This window comes from Macrobrachium nipponense, chromosome 15, assembly GCF_015104395.2.
Source record: "Macrobrachium nipponense isolate FS-2020 chromosome 15, ASM1510439v2, whole genome shotgun sequence".
Lineage (NCBI taxonomy): Eukaryota > Metazoa > Arthropoda > Malacostraca > Decapoda > Palaemonidae > Macrobrachium > Macrobrachium nipponense.
In genome coordinates, this window is record NC_087208.1 from 63,176,528 (window position 1) to 63,195,649 (window position 19,122).

General features: G+C 39.0%; 1 protein-coding gene across 13 annotated transcripts in view; it reads left to right on the forward strand.

Annotated features, from left to right (window-relative positions):
- Window positions 1-19,122, forward strand: part of LOC135195016 (organic cation transporter protein-like) — a 113,894-nt gene that overhangs the window by 67,795 nt on the left and 26,977 nt on the right. For 12 of the 13 annotated variants that reach the window (XM_064221303.1, XM_064221308.1, XM_064221306.1 and 9 more), the window contains 6 exons: window positions 6,314-6,440; window positions 7,954-8,172; window positions 9,027-9,134; window positions 10,700-10,958; window positions 14,257-14,428; window positions 18,762-18,888. In XM_064221303.1, coding sequence (XP_064077373.1) covers window positions 6,378-6,440; window positions 7,954-8,172; window positions 9,027-9,134; window positions 10,700-10,958; window positions 14,257-14,428; window positions 18,762-18,888 — 948 coding nt within the window. In that variant the 5' untranslated portion in view covers window positions 6,314-6,377. Of the gene's footprint in view, window positions 1-3,435; window positions 3,532-6,313; window positions 6,441-7,953; window positions 8,173-9,026; window positions 9,135-10,699; window positions 10,959-14,256; window positions 14,429-18,761; window positions 18,889-19,122 lie in introns of those variants that run through there. The other variant, XM_064221299.1, reaches the window with a different exon arrangement.

Sequence of the window (19,122 nt, forward strand, 5' to 3'; positions counted from 1 at the left end):
TTGCCATTGGCGGGTGAAGTTCTTTAAAGTGGTTATCTCGACTTGTTTTGTACCGACTACCTTTTCTAAAGAAAAAACCGCATAACTCAAGACCGTGGTTGATAAGAGAGAATGAGGGGCACGGGGATGATGGGGAAGGCTGGGTGTGAGTGGAAAGAGAGTTGAAAGAGTCAGATAGACCAATATATAGACCAATTTACCATCTTTGAAAAACTGGCTCCATTGTGACTGCGAGTTTACGAGGACCTCTAACAAAAATGACAATGCTAGCTGGCTCTCTTGAATATTCTGTTTGGGCACATTCTTCCTCACACCACGTACCCCACGAAGCTAAAATAGCTATGATAACCCCGCTGGGTGAAGGATTCCTCATTTAAAATGGAGACAGGAGTTCGTATTTTGGGTTCGAAATCAATGCTTAGGCTAATTGTGGTTGCCTGAAAATGAAGATGGATGGGCTGCACTAGGAGGTCAAAGTTCAGTTGATTTACAATTTTTTTTTTTTTACTTTTTTTGCGCGTTAACCAGATCTAAAATGCGTTGGTGTATAACGTCAAGATTTCATTCATCATATTAAAATGGTTTTGAGGCTCTTGGTAACAAGGTCCTCAGGACGGTGGGTGCTGATGTAACTACTGGCAGTCATGCTAAAAAATATAAACTTTTATTGTCTCTTGGCTTTTAGGAACCATCCGAACTAATCCTCCCCTCCATTCTCTCTCTCTCTCTCAGAGGTAAATAGGATGGTATTTAACTCTGATAAATTTGCATCAATAAATTATGGAGACAGAGAACGAAAGCTATGTGCATATAGGGAACCTAATAATGAGACAATCACAAATAAGGAAGCAGTTAAAGACCTTGGTGTGATGTTGAATAGGAACATGTTATGCAATGATCAAATAGCAATTCTATTGGCAAAATGTAAAGCAAAAATGGGAATGTTGTTACGGCACTTCAAAACAAGAAGAGCTGAACACATGATTAGGCTTTATAAAACGTATGTTCGTAGTCCACTTGAATATTGCAATATGATATGGTACCCTCACTATCAAAAGGATATTGCACAAATAGAGAGTGTACAAAGGTCCTTTACAGCTAGAATAGAAGAAGTTAAGGATCTTGACTACTGGGAAAGACTACAATTTTTAAAATTATATAGTCTAGAAAGGAGAAGAGAACGCTGCATGATCATTCAGGCATGGAAACAGATAGAATGAATTGCCGAAAACATCATGGAGCTAAAAATATCAGAAAGAACAAGCAGAGGTAGATTAATAGTGCCCAAAACTATACCAGGAAAAATAAGGAAAGCACACAGGATATTAATCCACTACGCACCAGCATCGACAATGCAGCGTCTATTCAATGTGTTGCCAGCTCATCTGAGGAATATATCAGGAGTGAGCGTAGATGTGTTTAAGAATAAGCTCGACAAATATCTAAGCTGCATCCCAGACCATCCAAGATTCAAAGATCCAAAATATACCGGAAGATGCACTAGCAACCCTCTGGTAGACATTAGAGGTGCCTCACACTGAGGGACCTGGGGCAACCCGAACAAGATGTAAGGTCTGTAAGGTAAGGTCTCTCTCTCTCTCTCTCTCTCTCTCTCTCTCTCTCTCTCATACCACCTGTAGGATGATAAAGGGAGCATTCGTATAAAGGGTTAGACTTGAGAACATCAGTCAGTACTTTATCATCGATGCCCGATTTAAGGTAGTTCCCGTTGACGATCGATACTAATAGCCTCATCTGCAGTAAAAATTCCGAGTTGGGGAAGGAGGGGAGGGTTGGGTGTTGAAGGGAGGGGCAGTGGTTCCTCTGCAACTCCTACGAGGACTCGTCAGGTGACTGAAGACAGTGGGAGTTATGAGGGCCAGTTTCGTATAGTGCTATATGTACAACTGCAAAATTTTGGAACTTCCACCAGTAGACAAATGACCGGTGACCTAATTGCTTTCTTTGGTCAGCCTGATTTAGATAATGGCCATAATCTGACTGGCAAGCAATCATTCCGCCTTCTTGAGGCAGTTTTTTGTTTTAATTATTGTTCTTATTAAAATAGTTTAACCAGACCACTGAGCTGATTTATCAGTTCTCGTAGGGCTGGTCTCTTAGGGCAGTAAGGAAAAAGAAAAACAATAATGAGACAAGCAGTCTTTAAAAAATATTTCAAGAGGACCTTCTCTATTATTATTTTTTTTTCCAATTCGTCTGGGTGTGGGGTTCCGGGCTGCATCCTGCCTCCTTAGGAGTCCATCACTTTTCTTACTATGTGCGCCGTTTCTAGGATCACACTCTTCTGCATGAGTCCTGGAGCTACTTCAGCCTCTAGTTTTTCCAGATTCTTTTTCAGGGATCTTGGGATCGTGTCTAGTATTCCTATGATCATGAGTACAATTTCCACTGGCATATCCCATACCCTTCTTATTTCTATTTTCAGATCTTGATACTTATCCATTTTTTCCCTTTCTTGCTCTTCAACTCTGGTGTCCACTGGTATTGCGACATCAATGAGTGATACTTTCTTCTTGATTTTGTCAATCAACTTCACGTCTGGTCTGTTTGCACGTATCACCCTATCTGTTCTGATACCATAGTCCCAGAGGATCTTTACCTGATCGTTTTCTATCACTCCTTCAGGTTGGTGCTCGTACCACTTATTACTGCAAGGTAGCTGGTGTTTCTTGCACAGGCTCCAGTGGAGGGCTTTTGCCACTGAATCATGCCTCTTTTTGTACTGGTTCTGTGCAAGTGCCGGACATTCGCTTGCTATGTGGTTTATGGTTTAATTTTTCGTATTGCACTTCCTACATATGGGAGAGATGTTATTTCCATATATCGTTCTTTGAACATATCTGGTTCTTAGGGCCTGTCTTGTGCCGCTGTTATCATTCCTTCAGTTTCCTTCTTGAGCTCTCCCCTCTGTAGCCATTGCCATGTGTCATCGCTGGCTAGTTCTTTTATTATTTTTATTATATTATTATTATTATTATTATTATTATTATTATTATTATTATTATTATTATTATTATTATTATTATTATTATTATTATTATTATTATTAAGGTTTTAAGGAATGCTGTATATAGTTAAGAATTTTCTTTTTTTCATGACTACTCCCACCTATCATGTCATATCAATCCACGTTGATAAGAGATTATCAATTCAGTAATAAAACCTAATTCCAGTTTTTTCCCAACACACTCAAAAACCTCCAGGCTCATCTTGCTTTATTATCGGAAGAAATCAGGTCATGCATTACAATAAATTGTCTTCTGTTGTGAGGTGTTGATAGCATACGCAACCAGGTGGCCTTAATCCTTACCCAGACCGTCTGGCAGCTTATCGTTATATCTTATCTATTTTAATGTCTTATAATGGGGCAGGCGATTGAGTTTTTTTTCTCCATGTGGGTTTAGCATTGATGTCAGAGGAACTACTGTTTACTTCACTTTAGTATACAGTCACGGTTTGAGAGCCCAAGTTAAAATCACTCAGGGAGTTCGAGTGATGCAGTCATTTGATGTAGGTAACCAGTTATTATTTTCATTCGCTTCTCTCGTCGATTTTAAGCCACACTGAAGTTTAATAACAATAGGAAGTCTCTCTCTCTCTCTCTCTCTCTCTCTCTCTCTCTCTCTCTCTCTCTCTCTCTCTCTCTCTCTCTCTCTCTCTCTCTCATGCTGAGCTGCAATTCCGTGTTGCGGATATTTGGAATGATAATAGACACCAGAATGAAGCTTTCTTTTATTCAGGCAAGTTCTTGGAGGAAAAGTAAGCAATCTGTCGTTGTCAAATATAAATGTGTATTTTTTTTAAACAGGATATCGTTTTCCTTACAAATATCAGTTATGGTATAACCTCACGTAAGATTGTATGACAATAACCCACGTGTACAGAAACGTAAGAAATGTGAAATGCTTTTCAGTTCATGGAGTATATAAGATTATTATTTTCCTATAAATAATCACAACACAACTTGTAAAACTATAAAGAAAATTACTTGATATTATCTTTAATCGTTTCTGGATGGAATTAATCAGAGGTTTAATTCTTGACATTTTAATTTTCTAACGTTTATCACTTGTTTCTGATTTTCCTTTTACCCAAAAATTACCTTCACGAAGATTTTTGTTCATATAGAAGTGGCCTGCTGTGCAAATTATCGTTGCAGATTGTTTAGATAATGAATATTCCTTTGTCACTTCGTACTTTTTTTTATACATCATACCTTTAGAACTGCCTTTCTAAAGCATCTTAGTGATTCCTGGCTGGGTTTATTGTTCCTTTGATTGACCAGGAATGTCCCACTCGTTTTCAGTTCACCCCCTCGATGGCCCTCTCCCTTGAAGTAAATTGTCTACTTAATGCTTCTTTTTGCGCAAATTTTTGCCAACTCTCCTCATCCTCTGAAGTGGAACTTTCTCAAATATTTTCAAGTTCTCATGCCTTACGCCACACCTCTGTCGCTGTCAATAGTACCTTAGGACTATCTTCAATCTGCAATAATTTTTTCTTACACATTTTTTATGTACTCGGCTTTCTCATTAGTACTTGCCACGTTACCACTATTTTTATCCCGTAGGTGGGTAGTTACGTCAGTGTGCCTCACACGGTGCACTGTAGGTATTACTTAAGTTCTACGCAACGTCCCTTCTCCCCCTCGCTGCAACCCCTTTTATTCATGTTACCTTATCTGTCCTCATATTCAATTTCTTCCATCTAACTTTCTACCCTCCCCTAACAATGATTTAACACTATTTTTGGCACTAAATGAACTCATAGCTCCCAGGACGTGGCCTTTGGCCTAAGTTTTATATAGAATTCCATTCCAATCAAACTCCTTTTGTTTCACTCTGCAATGACACAATTTATCAGAGTCTCTACTTTGGCATTTTCTCTCCCCCATTGTTACTCACTCTGTGTTCCCCAGACCTCCCACATGTGCCATATCTTTATCACTTAATTTTGATTTATATCGCCACATTTTCTTATTCCCTAAACCTGGCCAGGCATAGATCCGCCCCCCAACCCCATATGGGGGTAGCGCCGTCAGTGCACCTCACTCGGTCCTGGTAGTAATTTCTTAAGATTTCGTTGCAGTGTCCCTTCAGCCCGTAGCTGCAGCCCCTTTTATTCCTTTTACTGTATCTCCGTTCATATTCAGTTTATCCCGTCTTACTTTCCCCATACTCCAAACAGTTGTTCATAGTGCACCTGGAATGTTTTCTTCGTGTAAAACCTTTTACTCGCAGTTTTCCTTTCAGCACTGAATGACCTCATAGGTACCAGTGTTTGTTAACTTATATTTTATTCCATTCCAGGCATAGATGTAAATTGCTTGGAATTTTATTGCTATATTTTCCATCCTTAGTTCATATTCTCATATTGCCATTATACTTCATGATACTCTAACCTTGAACTAAAATGTTATTTCACCTGTCCCCAGCCTTCCAGTTACAGAAAGAATTAGTCGTACCTCTCCAGCATCCTTCACAATTTCTTTATTCCTTTTGTCTCATACGTTGCCTTTTTCAATTTGCACGCTAAATACCGCATAAGATTTCTGTAAATGAAAACCGCTGCTTTTATACGTTTTGGCTCTTCTGGGATCTTTCCTGGATAGTTACCCCCACAGGTTTTAACCTGGTATGTATCCACCTTTGCGGCGTTTTAGTATAAGCCCGTTAGGGGTGACTGTAAAAACATAAACAAAAGACTGTAAATATCATGAAGATGATGACCCCAAAGAAATATTAGTCCCAGAGAATGACCCCCCGAACTATGTTCCGAGGCTCAAGATTTAATATTGTGCCCGTTTTTTTTTTCTTGTGTTTTGCAAATTGCGCGAGAAATGAACTTCAAACCTCTTTGCCCAAACTGTTTGGTGATTTAGATCCCAAGGAGGGGAATCGGTCGTTCCAATAAAACATTTCTGTGGTGCGACATAGTAATTCTAAGGGAATTAAAAGCCTTAATTCGTGGGCACGTAGAGTTTACATAGTTAAATGCCTCTACCACCATCCCAGGGTGGTTCCATTTGTTGTTTCTTCTGGTTTGTAACGTGGCTGTTGGTTTGAACCTTCCCTTTTCCATGAAGAATTTGGTCTATGAAGAGTATCAGTCTAAATGCTTCCCCGCCCCCCACCCCTGGTCTGATGTACTGTTACATCCAGGACAATACATAATTCTTATCATTGCATTTACCGTAACATGTCACTGATTATCTCTATAGTGTATTAATTATATAGACTTGTATATGCAGATCTCATCAGAACTGACTAAACATCAATTTCCTCTAAAACAGGTGCTGAAACGTCCAGAGTGAAAGTTGCCTATTGTACATTTTCTCCAGTAGCATACATTCCAAGATGGCAATCACTGACTTTGAAGATATTTTCGACCATATCGGAGGTTTTGGAAGATTCCAGTATGTAAGTATTATTTGGGTTCCAGTTCTACGGGGTTTACTGACATTGGGCACGGGCAAGGTCATTTGTGCTTCCTGGTCAGTGGCTAGAGGGTTGACAGACAGGTACAGACTGCAGACGTACCTCTACATAGCCTTTGTTGGTACCATCCAGACACACTAGGGCACTGGCCCTCTTTTCTGGCAATACTTCCCACCTAATTAGGGAGTCTCCATATCTGAAAGGCTAATTTTGTTTCTCCTTTAGGGCAAATACCAAATTTCTATAATTTGTATTTTTCCTAAGTGCACGGGCCGGTACAGCGCATGCGCCGAGGAATACTCCATATATGAAAGGCTAAAGTTTGTAGTATACCAGTAGTTTGTCAAACACTATAAGATCGCGGGGTTGGGGAGAAGAAGGAATTCCCACTTTGGTTAACGTCTAGTAGCAAAAGTACGGGCTTAGAAGAACCTACTCAAGTGAAAGTTTTCTAAAGTAGTAGAGCCGTTGGTTTAAAACTAACGTTAAAAACTCATTTGATAAAATTTAGATATTTTCATTGTAAACCCTTTTTTTATATAGAAACAGATGTTGCATAATTTTTTACCTGGGTTTTTGTGACACGTGGTTGGCATAGGGCATTTGGAAGGTCAGTGGATCACTTAACAGGCTTAATCCTAAACCAGCCATTTACTTAAAAGAACTATCTTGCTCAAGCTGCCATTGTGATAGGACAGTATAGATTCGTCAAAAGGGAAGCTACAGTAAATGACAGGTCTCAGGCAAAACCATAAGCAAGAGATGATTTTAAAGAAAATATTTAAATAGCTAAATAGATGTAGCTACGCTAATTTTTCTACCTGGCCACACTTTAGCAACCTTAGTGTGTTTGACAGACTTTAGGAAAAATACAAATTACTCTTGAAATTTGGTAGTTGGTGATAAATGGCGAAATATTAGGTGGTGTAAATGGCAGTTTAGTGCTAAAAAGAAATGTGACTTACATGTATTGAAATTCTTAGACGTGAACATTCATATGCCACTGGATGATATAGATGTAGTAGTTTACATTCATTTGGATTAAATGGAAAAGTAGCTCTTTTAGTTTAAAGTTAGAAATTATAATAAGCACTTTAGGTAATGAAATTGAATAAAGATTAAAGTTTTTCTGGTAAGAAATGGAGCTTTTCATAACATACCATCATGTATTGTATGATTAATGTATTTTACTCTCTGTTTATATTCCAAATTTAGCTTATTAGGCTTTTCATTTATACATGTATGTACTTTTGCTTGGTTTGAATAATCTTAATCATAACTTCCTAGAGGATGAGTTATAAGATTTTCAAGTTTTTGAAGTACAACTTAAAATTAACACCGCTGAGGTGACTGATTTAATTTTAAAGGATAATTGACTTGATAATGAGTTAAAACCCAAGTAGGAATCTATTCTAGTAAAATTGATAAAGGACATCAAGTGATGTGAGAACTTGGTATTAAATGGAGAACCTTTTACTTGTTTTTTTCTTCACAGTCACTGTTTGCTGCAAACTGCATCATCAACATCTTCTTGGCTGTAGTGTACTATGGTCAAATATTTATGACACTCACTCCACCCCATTGGTGCCGTCCTCCCCTTGAAGTGTTATCTCTCAACTTGACAGAGGCAGAGGTCAAACTTCTCACTTTGCCTTGGTCCAATCATTCTTCTGACTATGAATCGTGTGTTATTTATGACGTCGACTTTGTAGAGGCAAGTTTGTGTTTGTTAGTTTTATATCAGTTCAGAAATGCAAACCCTTGAATATGAAATGTGTATTTTAACAACTAACATAGCACTATTTGGCATTATTATGGTAGTCCAGAAGTAGTACTTTTCAGAACTGCCGTGTGCAGTATGTTGTACAAAAACTTTTAATGTCTAAGTACATATCATTAAGCTTTCTTGTAACTATCATGCAATGCAGGGTGCTTCAAATTCGTTGGAATGAATTTTAGTATTTAAATATTTTAAAAGAGAAAATTGTGTGCTTTTTTCAAGAACTACTTAATTAGGGCTGTTGTAACTCATTGCTTCATGAACAGTGAGGTCATTGGATGGCCAAGGCATAGCAGTAAGTAAACCAGTGCATAAGTGGACTGAATCGAAATATGTACAGGACAGAATTTGCGCTCAATCTATGGTCTACCTCTACTGCTCTTTTACTTTTGAAGTAGGGATGTAATGTGGTTTCATGTTAAAGTTGTGTTTACTTCTACTCTTGTTTGGCTTGGTGTTATGGTTTTTATGTCAAATAGCTAAAGGATTTGTTATTGCTTATCATAACAAATGTGCTATCGCAAATAGAACAGTAATTATAACAGATAGATCATTGTTAGACATTATAGCTACTACCACATTGCTACAGGAAAATCAATCTGTTAGTCAAATCATTGTAGTTTCCAGTTGCAAGTTTAATAGTAAAGCTAAAGTAGTAATTAGAATGCATTGGAAGTATACTGTTCTCCACAAGTTTTGTATATTTTGTTAAAGAAATCTTCATTGCATATGCGAGTACATGTAGTATGTTGTGCAAGTCAGTTACAGTATTGCCTTTTTTTTTATAGATTGTGAGATCTAATGAAAGCTGGCCTGATCCTTCTTGGCCCACTACCTCCTGCACCAGTGGGTGGTCCTACAACTATTCACTTTATTACCCCACTATCACCTCGGAGGTAAGGAAGATTACTTTTCTGAACTGATTTGTTAGATCTGTATTTTAAGATGTGAGCTTTCAAATATTTTTATGGATAAGATTAGTAGCACAGATACTAAAGAACTAAATAAGTTTGCATGGGAATTTCATTATACTTGTTAAATGAGAGAGAGAGAGAGAGAGAGAGAGAGAGAGAGAGAGAGAGAGAGAGAGAGAGAGAGAGAGAGAGAGAGAGAGAGAGAGAGAGAGAGAGGTGTTAATAAAAGAAATTGCCACTTTGGCATCTGACACCTCTCGACAGATAACTGTAGTGGCAGTTCATGCTAAATTTCATGGTGCAAAACTAGGAGACTCGAGGTATACGTTGAGACCAAAATGATCCAGATTAGGAAGGAGGGGGGAGGGATTCTGGTGAAAATTCCCAGTCTTTAAAAGTTGCAAATTTAGTAACCCCAACTCAGATGTGTTAGGTTTTAGCTTTCAAAAAAGTTACCATTTTTGGCTTGTGATCTTTCTCCAAGGTCATAGAATTCACTTGGGCTTAAAGTATAGTGAAATGGTAAGCTTCTCTTTTCACCAGTTAGTTGTGCTACTAAAAATGCCTTCATTCTGAAAGTAAACTAAAACTTGGAACGTAAAAGCAAGAATTAGTAGGCATTTGAAAGTCAGTTGTTTTATCACTTTGGTATGGATGAAGTTATACTGAGTTAACATGAAAGAGGTTTGTGTTCAGGAAAGCAGTATTGATTGTCAGGTCATTTTTTAGGGTGTTTTCTTCAGAGATTAAGTAACCTTACCCAGCTGTTGGGGTTTAGTTTGCTAGTAACCTCTTACTTCATAAAAAGTCCCAGAGGTCCGAGACTTGAGTGACTCTAAGCATCCATTGTGAAAAAATCTGAAAGAGCTCAAGCTTTCTTTTCCAATTTTATTTTCTGGAATGGTGGGTCAAGCTATTTATATGCCATTTCATAAAAAATAAAAAATAAACGAGATAGAAATTTTTCTTGTATTGAAAAACTCAAAATGTAGAGAATGATCCATAATTAATTTCATTAAGAGTGCTTGATGGACAGGGTCTGAACTGGTTTAATTGTGATTATTCTTACATGGGGATGTAAAGTATTTTCTAATTGATTAGAAATTTATGATTCATTAGCCGGTGAACAATTTGTCCTCTCAGTACTATGGAGTTGATGATGTATGAATTCATGGCAGCATCTTGTATCTTAGTTTCATATTCTTAAGGGTTGGAGAGTTCAGGCAGAAAGAAGTGTGTGCTCTTGATGTAATTAAGCAAAAGTATGTTATGATATTACATCACAGAGGAGTTCCCTGACCACTGCGGGACCTTCATTCAGTAACTTTAGGAATTTCTCTCTCTCTCTCTCTCTCTCTCTCTCTCTCTCTCTCTCTCTCTCTCTCTCTCTCTCTCTCTCTCTCTGGTTATTTTACTTTTAGATCTCTGGTACAAAAGTCAGAACTTTTCTAATGTGAATGCTGTGATGAGATAGACAGTCTGGTTGAATTGCCAGAATATTTTATATCGTTGCCATAGTTGTAATAATCTACTTTCTTTGATCACAGATGAATTGGGTTTGTGAGGAGGATTGGCGGCCTGTAATGGCTCAGTCACTGTTTTTTGTTGGCTCCATGATTGGCTGTCCAACTTTAGGCTGGGCTGCTGACAGATGGGGTCGACTTCCAATAGTTGTTCTAGCTAATGTCATGAGTGCCATTGCTGGGATGGCCTCTGCATTTTCAACTACTTTCACAATGTTTGTGATTTTGAGATTCATCGTTGGTTTGACATATGAACAGCATTATTGCATTGCCTATGTATTGTGTAAGTATAAAGATATTGAATACTACTATATTATGTATAGTGCAGTGTGGGCCAAGATATATTAGAGATTTGAAATATAGCTTCATAATAGTATATGTAGTATGTATATACGTTATAGTAGTACATACATTCATGAAACTGCTGTTTTTTTACCAGTGCTCACTTTAAGTGGTAGGGTTTCATTTATTTTTTGGCCAAATCAGTCTCTTCTGGATAAGCTCTTTGATTTACAAATGTTTGTTGAAAACAAGACTTATCAACAAATAGCATTACCATATACTGCAGCCAGAATTGACCACAATAGTGGTTGTGTGCTTATGAAGGACCCAAAGTACCATCTCCAGTTACTTTCATTATGTTTCTTGTTCTGTCCACTAGAACATTCCAAGAAACTAGCTAGTGAGAGGGATTCTAGTTAATTGTTTGCCAGTTGTTTCAAGAGGTAAAAAAGAAATTACTTTTTCGTATAAGTAACTTACCAAGTATGTAATTACATAGCTATAGGTTTTCAACCATGGCAGCCTAAAAATTCAAAATTCCTGGTAGCATTTCAGTTGTTTTGTGTAGCTGACAAACCCCTACCCACTTTCAGAGAAAAAGAGCAGTGATGTAGCGAAAAAGCTCAGTTCATTTTCTGCTGGCTCTAGACTAACATGTGTTTTCTGCAGCCTTTCTTAATCGTTTTTGGAAGTATTTTCAGGGAATTGGTGAAGTATTCGAATTTTCTTCTGGCCTTCAGTGAATTGTTGCTTTGTCAGATATTTAGTTGACATTATTCTAGCTATTTCTCATCATGTCAGACTCGAGTTCTTCTAGCATTTGCTTTTGCAGTGAGGGGTGCAAGACTAGATTAACTAAGTCATCATACCGCTCTCATTCCAAGTGTGGTAAATGTAGAGGGCAAGAATGTAATAGGGAGATTACTTGCAGTGAATGTCAGGACTGGGATGATAAAAAATGAAAAGTATTAAGTCTTACTTAGTCAATCTTGAGAGGGAGAAAAAAAAGAAGGCAGCCTCAAGAGCCAAAAGTAGAGCTAATCTAGAATCTGCTCCTTTGACTAGGCCAGTAGACGATAGTACTGTCCCTTCATCATCATCACCAGTTCTTGCTATTTCTCCAATCCCTAGCCCTCATATTACTTTACCACACACTCCTGTGCCTGGTTCTCATTCTTCCAATCCCAGTGCCACTGTCAGCCTTAAATCAAGATTCAATCAGAAACGTAATTTAGTAGTTAGTGCAGTGGCAGAATTGGGGGCGTCCCTAGAAGTCCTTTCAGGAAAAGTGTCTTCTAATGTGACTAGTGACAGTGTTGTGCTAAGGGAGGAGGTGGCTACTCATCCTGCTGGTGCTCCTAGATGAAGGTCCCTGTCCCACTCCCCTGAACCTGGGAGAAGACCTATTGGAGGTCCAAGGTCAGTGGAGCTTGAGAGGCACCGATGGCATTTCCCAGTTTTGTCTCGCCCTCTTAAGATGTACTCTGATGGCGCAGACCGCTCCCCTCTTCCAGTCAAGAGGTATAGAGAAGCTAGTCCATAGTCTTCAGCCCTCCTGCAGTTTTGCTGAGCCTCCTTCTGCTTCTACTTTTGTTCAACCCCATGTCAGGTTGCGACGGCCCAGAGCCTATTTCTCCGTATGTTGAGTGCCCATTTTTGTTCCCAAGCATCTGATAGACCCACTCAGACTATAGTCTTCTTCATCCAAGCACTCGTCGCCACCAGAGTGCTCGGCACCCGCTCTCTGATTTGTGGCGCCAGCTGTACACCAGGCGCCTGTGCTCTGTGCCACTTTTGCCTCCAAGTTTACTCTTCAGTTCAGGAGAACACTTTGTTGGAACCATAGCTAATAACTGGTGGCTATTATGGGTTTTGTACAGAAAGCCCCCATTGCTCCCAAAGCCTCCCAGGATCCATCTTCATCGCCTGTTTCTTCTGACGAGGAGGTCTTTGATCAAGCACCCATTCCTCCTTTGGCTTATGTTTCCCTCCTTAGATATCTTCTGGACAGCTTTCCTGACTTTGCACCTGCTGCCCCAGTTTCTCCAGTTTCAACCTTCCTTATGCAGAATCAGCCTGATGATAGCGCTTGGCTTCCTAAGTTGGTACTTCCCCCTCCCCGAGGGAGACTTCCAAAGAGGTGGATGATTGGCATTCAAAGAGGAAACAGGGTAAAGCCACCTTTGCCTGGCCTCCCTCTAGATTGATACATAGGAGATACCTCTGGTACCCTACCAGAGAAGCTCCCTCTTTGGGAGTCGCTGCCTCCTCTAGGAACTTCTCTGAACTTATTGATTAGTTGTGTCACTTGGCTTTTGCTTTGGCGAAAATGATGTTTTTGTGTCCTGAACTAGACCACCTCGTTGGACTGCTGGGTTGATTGGACCGTTGGGGGCCTCACGAAAAAGATAGAGGACTGCTCAGACCTAGTGGAGGACTTTGTTGTGTGCTGACAAGATCACCAGAGCTTGCCTCTCTCTTTTCTATGGGGGTCTTGAAGAAAAGGGAGTTGTGGCACTCCTTCACCATGAAAGGAGTCTCCCAAACCCAGATTTCTGCACTCTCTTTCTCTCCTTTGGACCAGCTGCATCTCTTCCCTCAAGCCACCATTCAAGACATTTCATCAGACCTCTAGAAGAAATTGACACAGGATATGCTAGCTCAGTCCACTAAGCGACTGAAGGAATAATCCTCCTGCATCGCTAAGTCTGTTTTGCCCCTCCAGCTACACACAGCTCATTGATTGTTGCAATGTAGTTACTACATTGAATGCAGAAAAGAATTACGTACTATAATCACAAAGGGTGCTAGGAGTCGGAGCTATTACAAAGGACAGGGTACTCTTCAACTCAAAATAAGCTTTCCCTGTCTCATAGATACTACTTAATAATGTCCCTTCTTGGCTTGCAATAGGCCATGCACTACAAAATAATGCCCACTCCATCTCATCCTACCTTACTGCCATACCTAGGTTTGTATGATGTCAGGTAGTAACTACAGTTTGCTATGGGTGGGGTATTATAGTACGTATTTTGATATTGTGCTTTGTATTTTATTAGGATATTTTATTGCCTTGATTTCTGCTGGCATTCTAAAAAGAAAGCTGATACTACATGTATAAGTCTCCAGAAAAACAGGACTGATTTGGCACTCCATTTGATGTTCATTTAACCACTTATGTATTTAGAATGTTAAAGTGTTTTAGCTTTTAATTTTTCATGTAGTCCAGTATTTCATTTTATGAATATAGTTATCATTCATAAATAAATTCTAGTACAGTTAGCTACCTTAATTTGCAGTGCTTGAATATGTCGGGAAAGAATACAGAACGTTCATGGCCAATGTACCCATCTTGTTGTTCCTAACTCTTAGCACCTGCAGTTTACCGTGGATTGCCTATGGAATAGGCAACTGGTTCTACTTCACCATTATTACTAATGCTCCACTACTACTCTCCTTCATCTTTATATGGTGAGTCAAATGTTTATTGCTCTGTGCATATACTACATATAGCATTGCTGAATAATCATTGATATAGACTTATTAGTTAAAGGTGAAAAGATTGTGACCTCTTATAAGATCTGGGTTTTGTGAAGATCTAAGATTTTTTTTATTTTTTTATTTTAAAAAAGTGAAATGTAAGAGATTGAGAAACAGCTAGTTGCTGGCGTCACTTAATGTAACTTTAATATGTTTATTAAGTGAGAACGTAAACATTATCAGAATGTGAATGGTACAAGATTGCAATGTTCATCGTTTCCAGTACTGTACAATAATAATGATAATAATGCATGCAATATAGTAATTGGATACAATAAGTAAACCAACAGTGTTATTAAAATTATTTTTATATTAGATACAACTGTTCAATTGGACTTTTGCAAATGTATATATTAGTGTGGGATGTAACAGCTGAACTGGATCCAGAAATTCACACACAATTTTGTCAGCCTGCCCAATAAGTTATACCATGTTACACCCAGGTGCTCAGGGGGACTTAGTTTAGCAGTTGGTACACTAAATGAACCCTATGACCATATGACGTGCTCTAGCCTCCACCAATAAATTTCACTTTTTAGAATTGTGGATAAGGGATTGGGAGTATGTCCTATGTGCCATCAAATACAGTAATCAATTTCAGTGTTAATTTATAGTTATTTCCTCTCGTGTTTGTCTCTTTATTTATTTATTTTTTTAAGATAATCTACTTCCAAGTGGCAGGGCTCTCACTGTTCCAGTAAGGCCTACTTTGCCTAAGAGTATCCTAATGCCTTATCGAAGGCATTTTTGTCTCCTGATTGTTGGTTTGAATTCCAGCCAGATCCAGTTACCAAAGTATAGCTGTTGCATTACTATTCCCTTGCTGCCAACAGTAAGCATTTCTTTTTAATTCAGCCAGGCTTCTGCTTTCTCTTATTGACTTCTGTGGCCCTTGCAACCCACCACCAGCTCTCTCCTAGCTGCTTACAAATGTGAGTTGCACCAACAATATGTTTCCTCTTCAGCTGTGTCTTCAAGTGACAATTCACATCTTTTTTCCTTCTCTTCAACTTGTCCTATGTTGTGTGCTTGGCCTCCTTCTCTAACTTCCATCCTTGCTGGATCCAATGCCTTCATTCATTCACCTGGTATGCTTTAGTCTGCTAAGAGAGTGTGATTTGATTTATCCAAGGATGGTGTTACTAGTGAAGGAATGAGATGAGGCAACTAGAGGATTTATTTGCATTCCAGAACAGCACTTCCTTCATGGAGATTCTTAACTTGGTCTGATATTGTCAATGTTGACTGCCCCTCATGACCTCTGTCGGATGCTTCACTTGCTGTGCATCAGGATGATAATGAGGTGTTGGGTTCCAAGCTCTTGATCCCTTCCCCAAGTACTTGGTTCACAAGGTGGGGAAGACTCCCACCTCTTCTCCTGCCTGGTCGTTATACAATAATCAACTTAGCTGCTTCAGGTTCATCATTCTCATCTGCCCAGTCTGCTCTCTGGCCTTAGTCATCTGATCGTCAAAAGAATCCCTCAGGTTTAGAGTTAGGATCTTCCATGCCACACCACTCTTAGACTGTGTATTTTTTTTTAAAAGTATAAATTCTACACAAGAGCACTGCTCTGCCTCTTGACTGCATAGCTCAAAGTTGTCCTTTCAGCCTTGTGTGTGGTATCAATCCCAATATAAGTTGCCAGCTGTCAAGTACATTTTGGAGATCTTGTGAATCCATCAGAATGGAACCTTGGGTCTTGAAGGTTTCTGTGATGGTTATCACCCTTTGTTTCTCAAAATAAGCCACCCTCCATTGTGTCAAGTGACCACCTACAAGACCTACCCTTTTGACAGCAGCAAGAGTAGTTTGTGGAGATCTTCATCATGGATGACTGCAGAGTTCTTCTGCTATGAGGGAATCACTGAAGCAGCACCATTTCCTTCATTTTCATCCAGAGCCACTAAAACTTCACAAATGAGGTTATTCAGCATGCTATCAGAGGGAATGGCTTTTTGTTAGTATACCACTGCTCTTTGGCAAGGGAAATGATGCAGTTTGTTGTTTGCAACAAATGGGATTCTCATCCACTCCAGGCCTATGTTCCTGCACTAGCTAATTTGGTTTGCCTAAGGAAAGATAAGCTCTCTCTCTCTCTCTCTCTCTCTCTCTCTCTCTCTCTCTCTCTCTCTCTCTCTCTCTCTCTCTCTCTCTCTCTCCTGTTAAGGGTTATTGCCCCCCCTCTTCAGTCTTCCTCCAGCATGACTTAGAGTTAAGGAATGATAACATTTTGGACTTTAATTAGATTCTGCACAACCTTTTAAGACTGCCACACGAGTCCCTGATTACCACAACCTTGCTGAATACAGTTCACAAGATAATGTTTGTTTGTCATTGAGCTCCATGCCATGTGGGTGCAGTCTCATATTCCAGCAGCTGATCTTCTGTATGTCTTAATATGCTCCAGAATTCATACCAAAGACTCAGTCCTCTAGTAAACATGACTCATTCTGAGACTTACCATTCATGCTGTGCTCCCTTCAACTGACAGTAGCTCAGTGATAGCCATCAGTATGTATTCAAACACCGCCACCCCACCCACCCCTCTCTCTGCCTTCCTAGTTATCTTAGGCTATTTCTTAAGGCCTGTCCACACGAGCGGGTCTGATAGGCGTGCTCCGGGGTTGACGGCAAATTCTGGCAGGCTTACCCGTGAATGTTGTCCACACGGGTGAGGCGATGGAGAGGTGGGCGTGCCCGACAATGCCAGTGTGTTCAGTGTGATACGATAAACATGGTGCCTACCGCAAAGAAGAAGATATTGTGTAGCATAATTGCTTTGTGTGTGATGAAAAAGAAGAAAAGGAAGAAAATATGGTGCAAAGAATGGCTCAGTAAAAGAAATGTATATGGTTAACGTACGTCTGCCAGGGCCAAAGCTCAAGCCATCGGGCACCACTATGGTGATTTTGCTACAGGACCCCATCAGGCAATTTGAGGGTTTGCCCGTCAAGTGTGTCCCGCCGATCAGGCCCGGTCGTGTGGACAGGCCTTTAGGCTGCTGTGGACGATTTAGAAGCAGAAATCTCTCAACTTGAGGTCAAGACACATAAAGTTTGAACACATTAGTTTTCCTTGGCTTTTAAATATGACCTGACCTGGAGCTGTCTGTCATCTTTAAAGTAAGGGCTTGGCATTGTTAAAACACGTTCATCATATTGTACTTGCATGAATGTAATCATAAATCTCTGTGTTTACTCATTTGGATTGATTGTCCAAGTGGATTATGTTTCACTGACTGGGAGGGATCCAGGTCAGTCTTCCTCATTGTTGCCACAACCTCATCTCATGATTTTGGAGCACATAGAGTTGTGTGCTATTCTTGAATACTCACCTTTGTACCTTATACCTTATGTACTTGGTGATTGTACGTCTTAGGTATCATTTTCCCCTCACAGATTCATTGAATATGAAAATTTCTATGATAATGATCGGTTCATATTGCTCCACTGCCTGTTGCTGTGAAGCAATAATGCACCTCAGTTCACTCTCCTCTTCAATGGTTTTTCTAAATTGCAATTCAGGCTATTTTATGATTTATGGATTTATGAATTAATTGATGTCTTTGCAATAAACACATCTTTCTGCAATCCATCCTCCTTCCCTCTCACTTTTTAATATTGACAATGGCAGTCGGACTTTTTTCCTTGCAAATTCTTTCGAGTTTGTGCAACTGGATCCATTCAAATGGCGAAGACTATTGTATAATTAATGAATTAGTATGAAAATGTATTTTATTTTAAAATGATGGTGTTTACTATTTCTGTTTTTGTTGATACTGATGATGTTCTCTGTTTTCTTTCAAGACACAATTTGTGTATCCACTCCACAGCTGAAGAATTATACAAGAAGTTATCTTGTTTTAATTGCTATATGTTGAGCAACAGTTTTAGTCAAGTGTAGGCATATCTAGATTTTTGTAGCTAAAGTAGTATGTAGCAAGTAGCTAATTTCTTTAAGCCTGATTTCCACACCAGTAGATAATTTCTTTAAACAATCTTCTCATCTGTTATAAGCCTTGGATGAATGAATTTGAGATCTCTTACTTTGTGCTTTTTTAATATAAAAATTTAGGTCACCTTCTACAGTCATTAGGATGTGCTTTTTTCATATAAAATTTAGGTCTCCTACAGACATTAGTAAAAGCTGAATTAAAAGTGTTTTGTGTGATATGAAACACTGAAGTTTAGTTTGATTTTAAGCATGTTTCATCTTTTTTAAGATATAACTATTCTAAGTTTTATTCTTATCTTTTACCGAGTTTGGTACCAGAATCTGCTAGATGGTTAATCAGCCGTGGTCGAGTGGATGACACCATAAAAATTATTGAAAAGGCTGCAGCATATAATGGCAAGAAACTTTCCACAAATGTCATCCAAGAGTTCAGGGTAAATTTTGCTCTCATAATATGTAATTTGTTTAAATTATGCAGAAATAGAGAAAGAATGTTGATTGTAAAGAATTGGTTATTTGGCAAGTCTTGACATTGATATTTCAAATGCTTTCTGTGTTATATTTCAGTAAACAAAGTATCCATAAAAGAAATACTTGCATATAACTAAAAACTTCATGTATTTAAATGTACTGATTCTTTTCTTTTCTTTTGCATATTGATGAATGAT